Source organism: Cygnus atratus, chromosome 2 (genome assembly GCF_013377495.2).
Source record: "Cygnus atratus isolate AKBS03 ecotype Queensland, Australia chromosome 2, CAtr_DNAZoo_HiC_assembly, whole genome shotgun sequence".
NCBI lineage: Eukaryota > Metazoa > Chordata > Aves > Anseriformes > Anatidae > Cygnus > Cygnus atratus.
This window is the reverse complement of record NC_066363.1, coordinates 19,000,100-19,010,478: the sequence shown is the minus strand read 5'-3', so window position 1 is coordinate 19,010,478 and position 10,379 is coordinate 19,000,100. Positions and strand designations below refer to the sequence as shown.

Sequence of the window (10,379 nt, the reverse complement as noted above, 5' to 3'; positions counted from 1 at the left end):
TTCTCAATCTCGGTCTTTACCTTTGTGCTCCATGTTGTCCCACTGAAGATACCAACAACTCTTTCAAACCACTAGCAAAAAATTGATAGCCTTGTGGCTGAAAATGCAGTTTCTTTATGCTTAAACAGACACAACTGAGCTAATCACCTTTCAGTATCTTTAAAAAAAACAAACACATTTTTTTCTTCATTCAGCCAATATTCGGTAGGACTGATAGGTCTGGAGAATTAAAACAAGTCCATATTACTATTCTGCAAACTGAAACATGCCTCTGGTTTGTTAAGAGAGAATTGAGAAGATTACCCGTGGGTTCTTGATCACGTTGAAATGCAATTACATTTATGTTTTGCTGTGCTTAGTTTGAAGCCCCATGGCCTCTCTCTTTTACTGAGACTTTGTTAACCAGAATATTGCAGACTTCTAAAATAACATCTGGCTCCTCGATATAGGATGATTCAGAGGCTACGCTTGGACCATCGCAGGCTCTGGTCTTCCTCTGTTCATCATCTGTGAAAAAATGTGAAAATTATTGTAGTAATGGTGGCAGAAAGAAGCCAACAGCCAGTCAAGAAACTCTCCAGACCAGTCTCGCAGACTAGTAGTTTTCTGCACATATCCGAGTCTGAGGAAAGGAGGAAAGGAAGGAATACAGTTCAGAAGTCCTTTCACATGGATGATCTGTCATATTTTTGAGAGAAAAAGGAAAAAGGAGAAAAAACAAGGAGAAAAGGAGGGAAAAAAAAACCAGCCTGCAAACCTCAGTCAGGCACACAAAATCATCCTTCACAAGAAGTGACTCCTCTGGCAGAGTCATTTTCCAAACATGAAAGACAACAGCCAGAGCTTGCCACAAAAGTAACCTTCAAACTGCCTATATTTGCTAACACCTATTTGAGTGATCTATGAGAGAAGGACCTCATGTAGGCCAGATTGCTGGAAGATTGCACTCTGCTTGCACTGAAAGGATCAAACTGAGTTACTGTGTGACTTCCTCTATTAATAATAAGCAATCAGTATGAAAAAGCATTATTGCATGATAGTATTTTAAATCTTGGTCCTATAAAAAAATCAGCTGTTTATAAGCTGGTTTTCAAGTCTGTTTAATTGTATCTTATTTAATTACAAACCTGTTTAATTGTGCTTAGTATCATCTGTTGAATATAGCAAATATAGCTTCATACACATTATATAGTTCTACGTAATGTGTTCTGTATTTGGTTCATGAGGAAACCTGCATAATAAGGAAGCCTGCTTTTGTTTTGAATTATACATTTGGCTCAAACTCCCAAAACACTGGCAATTACCAAGCGATGATAGTAACGGTGACTAGTTGGACAAGTTCCTGCCTGGTAGGTATCTGAAAGGGTTATGTATTTGTTAGACAGACTTCGTAGATTAAAAGAAACTAGTGCTATTTTATTGTGTGAAGCCTCCAGTCTCTGAAGCTATTGGACATTTTTTTTTTTTTGTACCAGAACACACACTACCTCATATGCAACTAGAAGAGCCATAAACACGCAAACATCTCAAATATCCCTACTTACCTAGTCAAAATAAAACATTTTCTTAAAGGCCCCCTCTAAGCCTCCTGGTCCTGTGTCTTGGACAACAGAATTGAGTTTCTGAGACAAATGTAAATTTGGAAAAAAAAAATTCTTCCTCCCCAGCCTCTAAAAACTCCTCCAATTGTACTCTAGGTGAGATAAAATAGTCACCTCCATTACCACCAAGTGTAATAGATCCAAGTCCTTTTGAAAGTAACCATCCCTCTTCTCTTTAATTTCATGACTGTCTAGGCCTTCTGCATGGGGAAAAATTTTGATAAAGACAGACACTGAATTCACTTTCCAAAAACACACAGATTTTAACTCTTTTCTCATAGGCTTGGCAAAAAGCTAACTAGAACTAGGTAAAAGAAGATGGTTAGTCAGAAGATGTGAAATACTGTGACATACAACATATCTTTTTCTTCATGGTTGTCCTTATTGCTATTATTTATCAATCACTGCACAGTTAACACTAGCTGAAAAACAATAGAGACAACTAAATGTTTCCAGGATCAAAATTGTCCAATGGATCAAATCTGTCAGAACAATCACCATACTCATGATATCTCTAACTCAACCCAAAATAAACGTAATTTGTACATACAGAATCAGAAGAACTGGAGAAGAAACAGAATACAAGAAGTGGAGCGATATCTGAAGTAAAAGCTTTTTTGTTGAAGTATATAACAAAAGCACGGAAAAATATTGAAATGATACTCAGGCATTTAGAGATACAAATGTAGAAAAGGTATCAATTCTCCATACTTACATAATCAGTGAGAAATACATATGAAGAATTACTTACAACAAAACTTTTAAGAGTGCTTAAAACTTTTAAGAGTTTTAGACATAAGAACAGACACTTGAATTAACAGTGCTACCCACAGACTTCATTTAAGCAGAAGTCTTTAAACATTTTGCCAGAGAAGGAATCATGAGGTGTGGGTAATAAAACTGTTATACTGTATATCAAACAAACAAAAACTCATCAGAACAGTCTTGCTTTTTAAATGAACAATTAACTAACATTCTAAGAGATATAGTGAAAGGTTTTGTGCTTAATGGCTATTATTCTTTTTATTAATTAATAGCAGAGATATTGAAAAGAAGAGAGATTAGTATTATAGTGTTGCTGCATTATTGTTGAAGTATGTTTTTGATAGAGGTTAAAAGTAGAGGTTAAAAAAGTTTTCATAATGTTCTTCAGATGCAGTTTCATGGTGATATTAAAATTCAGCACTGAAATTGCATTGTTACTCTGTTTTCTCATGGGAAGAGATGACAATACATCAAATTCATAAAGTTTTACAAGAAAAAGAAATCTGGAAGATATGATCACGTGTAAGTATATAAAAACATAAAATAATACTTAAATTGCAGGGTAGGTTATGATGCATCAAAAATTTCAGACTCACCATCAACAAACAACGTCCACTTTTGTTGTGTTTGGAAGTCTAGAAAACTGATCTTTGTCTTCTTCTTCCTGCTCTTTAGTAGACTGGCAATACTCTGAGGGCTAGAGAAGAAAAATGTTCTTATTAAGGATGAGTAGAAGCTACTGGTTTACTGCAACTTGGCTTTCTAGTTATTTAGTCAAGTTCATCTAATATCCTTTAAAAATAAATACAATTAGAACAGTTCTTAAAACAAAAGAAACACTACAACTCTATAAAATACAGAAAAGAGACATACACATTTCTGATGCTTAGTTTAGTGATGAGTTCTTTAAAAAATAAAAAAAGAGCAAAACTGAAAGGTACTTCCACTGAGTTTTGAGAACTGGAATTGCTTCATACGTGCCTTTTTAGCAGGTTAGAGCATGAGTAATCAAATATTTGCATGCATATTTAAAGAAATTCTCTCTGTATGTATGTAAACAGATCTGACCAGGAATTTCTCAGGACATGAATAAGGCACTTCTCTATGATCTTGCTTAAGAAACTAGTTTTAGTCAGTTCAGAAATCTACTCTAATGAAGGTCAAGTAATCATGGACACAATGAATTTGACTGCTGTTAGAAATATTGACACACTACTATCTTATGTCGACTATTATTATCCATAATTCTAATCACTTTTATTTTTATGAAAAGAAATATTTTTAAAAAATATTTTCACTTTTTCAAAGAAATGACAATATATTTTCCTGTTCTTTTCCAAGAGAAGCATGTGAAAGTCAATTCGCTCTTTGCTAACTGCAGAGATTTGTTCAGAGAATTGAAAAGAGACATTTCAGGATACTTTTCACACAAAATTGATCTTCATTAAATTTATGTGAATTGATGGTTAAAATGGAAAGCTCAGACTATTTTTGTAACCTTAGTATCTTTTTTGTAATTATCTACAGAAGCCTGAACAATATCTTATTCTCCCCTATTCACTACTTAAATATAATATAGACTTTTATGTTCACATTGTGTTAGATGTCAGAATTTCGAAAAATAATCCCAGTTGAGTGACATATATTTCTCATAAAGATTATACCTGTGCTCACAAATTGGGTGTATAATTCTCCCTCCCCTGAAGTAATCTGATAATCCACCCACTGAGACTGAGGTATTAGGCTTAAAAGGAAGCAAGACCAGATAAACCATTATGGGTTGGACAACTGTACTGTTCCCTACTTTAGAATCCCATTCATTTCTCATTTACATCACCGTGGTCTCCCCATTTATTTTGGTATTAGATGAATTAGGCTTATATTGGTCTTGTTACTCACTGGGGCAATGTTATTTCAGTTTATGTTCATATTGCAAACACAATGATTTATTTTTTTAAATTACATTGGCATTAAAACTAAATGTCTTGCTTTACACAAATATTTGTTATTGCATGCATCTGACAACAAAAAATAAAGAAGATATGAATATGTTAAATATTACAATCATATAAAATTCATTTAACTAATCATAATTCATATTGTAGAAAAACAGGAAATTACATATATATCTGTCTCTGTAGCAAGTCATTGTATGACATTAAGAAATTCTCTCTGAAACTATCTTCCATTATGCAAAGATAAATGTTGACTCTTGGATATATAGGAGTCTTATCTTATGCACAAAATTGTCAAAAATGCTGTTGCTATTTACTTCAGAACATGTTTAAATGCATGTATGTTTAAAAAAAAATACATACCGAAGTTGAAGGTAAACATAAACCAGCTTTGGATCCGTTCATATCTTTTGTATCATTTTCAATACAAACAGGGTAAACCATCTGTAAGTAAAATGCCACTCGTATACTAAGCACATTTCAAGACAGTGTAGCTTAAGACATAAAAGTGGTATGTAAGAAACCAATATTAATAAAAGATTTTGAAACGGATGCATTTTGTTGACTCATATTGAGTATGGAATTGCAATCAGTGTATAATCCTTCCCAAATCAGAGGAATATGTTTTAGCTTGACTGTAGCTGAATTGCAAATCTTTTACATGGAGAGTTGAATATATTTGCAACTAAATTTGATATATGAGTATATTTGATATATTTCCTTTATCAGGAGAATATCAATGGAAAATAATATTTTAACCTAGCATTTTGTTTGAGCATTCATTATGTTAGAGATGATAAACTCAAAACATTTTCAATTTGACAAGTTCCATTCGTCTTTATTCTCCCTGAAATTCTTATTATGCTGTCAGAACAGCACAAAAGGGGACAAAACTCATACGACTCTTTATGAAGGAAATAAAAATAATTCTGTTTAAGACCAACTGCCACACAATAAATGAATTTTAAACGTTTACACCTCTTATTTCTGTTTTGCCCAAATCCTTTTCTTAAGGGATTTTCTTAAGGGATCTCCAAGGCCAGTGTATTGTATCTCTAGCTTGCAAGAAGACAATCTGACCTGAGTTAAATACAATATGAAATTGTCCTAACGCAGGTCCATCCAAAGACTGAAGACCTTTCTGAAATATAAAAGATTTAAATTAAAGGATTCTGAGTTACTGTTGCGTCTACTCCATTGATCCAGAAAGCGAGAAGTCTGTGCTAGTCCTCTACCTTAATCTAGAATATATCTTCCCCCTATTAAACTTCCCTGGAAGTTTAATGGAGGATGAAAATTTCACTCTCAGGTGTTGTACCACTTGCATAAAAGGAAGATGGATAGCTTTTAACTTCATTAAGACTTCCAGTGAGAGTGCCCGCAGGACAAGAAACAGGCCAAACCTTATAGTTCCTGATCTTTCTACCTGCTATCAGGTGGATACAAGGGGCTACAGTCTTAGTCTGAATTCACAAACTGACTAAAAAATTGACATTATGGTTCATTCATATGCTGCAGATGGATGTTATGTTAACCTAATGATGTATTCCAGTATTTCAAGGTACTATATATATCAAGGTACTATTTACATGTTATTTGTACACACAAATTATGCACACAAGATTGCACTGCAGGCAGCTGAGTTAATCCAGCTTTGCCGATCTGCCTCTGTTAGATTTACCATTTTCACTATCAAATATGTTTGACATTATGGTATCAGCTGGCTTTTATGTCCTGTTATATTAGAAAGGTCAGAACAACTAGCGATAAAAACCAAGCATTAAATAAAATAACCCAGTTGCTGTGTCTTTACTTACTGTTTCACCAAAAGATGTACATTTAAGTGCTATTAACTGGTGTTGCAGGGTCTATCTAAGAAACATCTCGTCCTTAATCGCATGTAGGCTGAAAAGATTTTAACATGAAATGAACTTATATTATGTTGTCATTCTTAACAATTACAATACATAAAATTAAAACATATTAAAATTGATCTTTTAAAGTAACAAAATAACTATAATGATGTAGAAATTTGATTGATATTGACTCCAGAGCTGGAAATAAAAGAGACTCTTAAATATAAATGGAGGATAGCAGTTATATAATAAATATAGATGGAGGATAGCCTCAAGCTACCTTGTATGATTGTTCATCATTGTGAATTCAATTTCAGAGCACTTTCACAAGCAGTGGCTTGTCCTAGGAGAGTCTTCCATTTAAAATAACATTGGAATCAGAAAGCTGTCCATATCTTGCATAGCCTAAAGTTCAACTTCTATTTCATAAATTTCAGCTGATCAAAAAACCCTGCAGCTGAGTTCCTCTTATTTAAGGAAAGCAAACAGTCTATAAATTACTACCCACTGCTGTGCCCAAATAAAATTTTGTATTCCCTCAGATTTTGAAAATGAGAAAGTTGATTTCACTAATAATGAGTGTTAAGTTTGACTTTTAACTCTCTTTACTAAATGCACTAACCTTTGCCTCTTCTTTGGCATATGTTCTAAAACTATTGTGTATGTCCTGTGTATATTATTTCTATAGGGTGTCAGGTATTAAATCTTCAATTCTGGTCATTCTACAGATGATCATTCTTTGTAAAGAGTCCCTTGATATTTTATAATAAGGATGCAATGGTAAAATGCATTTTATCAATGAACATCAAGTATGCTTGTGAATATGGCATCTCTTTCAAGGTATGAATGTATGTTACTTTTCTAAGAAAAAAACCATGCAGTTTGACAGTGAATGAATTGACAAATATACTCTGGTTTTAATTTGCTTTCATGCTACTGAAAAGATTGTGCTAATCACAACATAGCAGAAAACAAAAATAAAAGACCATATTAAAATGAAAAAATTATATATAAATAACATGTCAATAGTCTGTATTTCTTTAACAGGTATACACAGCTGTCATAAATAAATAATTTTACACAAGTACCACAAACACCATGATACAGGAGTAGGTTAAGTAATAGAAAACAACGCTCTCTAGCACAAGTTCAAAATAACCAGTTAGAGAAAATTTAGTTTTGTATCTTTTTCAGGCCTTGGGGGAAATAATTAAGCAAACACTATTGATCAGAAAAATTAGAACAAATAACCCATAAATGTTCGGCAAACCATGGGACACATATACATTAAAATACCATTAATATATTACATTAAGTATATTCAATTAAATGTATGAGTAAAGTAACAGAATCTATGCAGTGGAAAAATCTATGAAGCGATAGAATGCACCCTTTGAATTTAAACTACTGTCCTTTTCCTGTCTGTAAATTTACTAAAACTTTAACCACAGAGTACTGATACTTTATCTAATCAATGAAAATTGCTACCTAATTTCTCAAGGTCCAGCTCATGAGGTAATTTGAACAGCTGTAATTTTTTTTCCTCTTTCTTTACAAAGAAAGGTATTAAACTGCTGAAACAAACCTTTTTAATTAATGTAAGCTCAAAAAAAAAAGTATTGGTTGATAAGAATTTTCATTAAGTAAGGGTATTTAGTTCAGATGGTTTGGATTATTTTCCCTGGTATTTGTCATGAAAGTACAACTAGCAAAATACAGTCTCTTCTGCTTCAGAATAACCGCAGAGAGTTCAGCTTCAGTTAAGTAATAACCAGAAGATGGCTCGACATGATAATCATATTTGGTCCTATATGACTCAAGTCTTTGACATTTATAAAGATTTTTTAAAAAGCTTGTATCATCAAAATAATACAAAAACCATTTTACATTAACTAGCACCTTTCACAACAATTATACCAGAATGCATAAAGATATCAGAAAGTCTGGAGTTCTGTGCTGTGTTTGTGTCTGGTTACAAAACCAGAACTTCACAGGCATTTCGGCTACAGATAGTAAACTTAAAAGAAGTAAAGGAGAACTTAAATGGATATAATTGTTAACAAAAATGAAAGAGAACTGACATTAAAAGGACCAATTAAACATATTTACATTCGATGTTCTCTAGAAATTCTTCATCCATCAGGATGCACAGGTATTGATGATATTCATAAAACACATAGAAGTTATTCTGGCCACAAGAGGGCTCACATATTTTTTATTTAAAATTTTAAAATATGAGTAGAATAAAATTATAATTTATGGCTATGTGAAGCTAAATTCATGAGAAAATAATTTGCACTTCTTTAATAAGCCATCAGAAAAAAATAAGCAAAAATAAAGATGTTCCTATAGACTATGTGTATCTCACCAGTAATTGGCTTTTTATCAAAAGTAATATGTTTCTATGATACTACTATGATTAGCTACATATAAAATGACAAATACATCTCCTATTTAAGCAAGTAATTTTAATGGTCTCTGTTAAAAAATCCTCTTAACCAACCTATTTAGGTAACACAGTAAATACCCATTAAGATAGACCCGAGTAGATAACAATAATAGAAATTTGTTTTTCTACAGAGACTTGCTTTATTACTAAGAACACTGATAACACTGTCATTATATTATCATTATATCAACATAACGTATTCTCACAATTTTTAGATGAGAGGATAACTTGGGGCCTAATTCAATGAATAATTAACAAGAAACTCTCCACTGACCTTAGAGGTATTGTATCAAACTGCACAAGCACAAAGTACAGTTTGATGTGCAATGGATGTACCTTCATTACAGTTCACCATTTGTAGGACAGGAATTACTGTATTTCCACACCTTTGAGCAATGTTGTGGAGATTAAAAAAAAAAACAACAAAACCAAAAACAAAACTAAAAACAAAACCAACCAACCAACCAATCAACCAACCAAACAAAAAAAACAGCAAAAGAACTGTCCAAAATACAGTAGAATGTGCAGTTGGAAGCAAATTTTATACTCTAAAATATGGTATCAATCCAGTTGGGTTTGATACAAGCTTGAAATTCTGAAAAAAAATTTCAGAAAGAATAAATACAATGTTTACAAGGTTAGATAGATTCCTTCCGGACTCTCTAAATTTGAAATTAGTTTGTCTGATTCATCCCTAGAATAGTAGCAAAGATATCACCAAGAACGTCTTAAGGTCATCCAGCATCTGCTAGGGCTCTCATATTCTGCCATACTAGGTAACATACGCAAACTACTTTTGGCTACAAACCCTGCAGTTTCCACATCTTATCCCAAAGCTTTCAGACTCCAGTTCCTATGTTCTCAGTAGGGACTGAAAGCTCTGACAACCCTTGCTGGAACTGAGACTACCGAGGTTTTCCACCCCAAGTGCTGTGGAGTTCAGTCCTAGTAAATCCTGCTTGTTTCCTCAGAGAAAAAAGATCCTGAGTGGATGTCAATACATTGGATACACGCTACTAAATATTTTTCTGGATGGAGAAAATCACAGCCCAGAAAGATGCCACACAACCTGTTGACCACACTGATCAGTACTAGTGCCCTCCAGAGAGGAATTGTTACATTCATATGGGTCCATATTGGTCCCATGGGACACTACTGTGGATTTTAGATATTCTTAATCTGTAGTTTTCTACCTAAAATAGCACTGAACTACATCATGGCCTATGAAAATGGTGTCAAACAAATATGTTGCATATGTGCAGCCTGATGTTATGTGGGTGTATTTGAAAACTCAAGTGTTCTAGAGATAGAAGCAGGGGACTGCACAGTGCTGAGTGAGCCAAATCTAGTGCCATCTAATCTGTACTGCCTACAGGAAACAAACAAGCACCAGAACTGCTCTAGGGCTTTATCTTGATGAACTGGTTGCTTTAATCCAAGTGAGTGAAGCAGTAGACATACACTGAGGCTGACTGGGAACCAAGACCCAAGGAGAGATGTGGGTATTTGCACCATTAAAAATTCTTGGTCAGTATAGATGTAGTCGTAGCACATCTGGCTGTTCAAGTGTTACCTACCCTAGAAGCACCATAAGGCTTTTCCAATTAACAGGATTTGTACTAGAAACAGCTTTAGACTAAGGGAATTCATAGCTTTTCCAAGGTTTTCAACCTCAGTCACAACTTCATAACAAATCAGGAAGCTATGTTGTGAGCAGTGATGCTGGAGCTGTGTGACCCAGAAGCACAGTTCT

The 10,379-nt window shown here is 33.7% G+C and overlaps 1 protein-coding gene across 1 annotated transcript in view; it reads right to left on the bottom strand.

Annotated features, from left to right (window-relative positions):
• Nucleotides 1-446: 446 nt before the first annotated feature.
• Nucleotides 447-10,379, bottom strand: part of C2H10orf67 (chromosome 2 C10orf67 homolog) — a gene marked incomplete at its 5' end in the record, with an annotated part of 45,711 nt that continues 35,778 nt past the window's right edge. The window contains 4 exon segments of the mRNA XM_050709072.1: nt 447-507; nt 2,963-3,063; nt 4,685-4,765; nt 6,139-6,226. Coding sequence (XP_050565029.1) covers nt 2,965-3,063; nt 4,685-4,765; nt 6,139-6,226 — 268 coding nt within the window.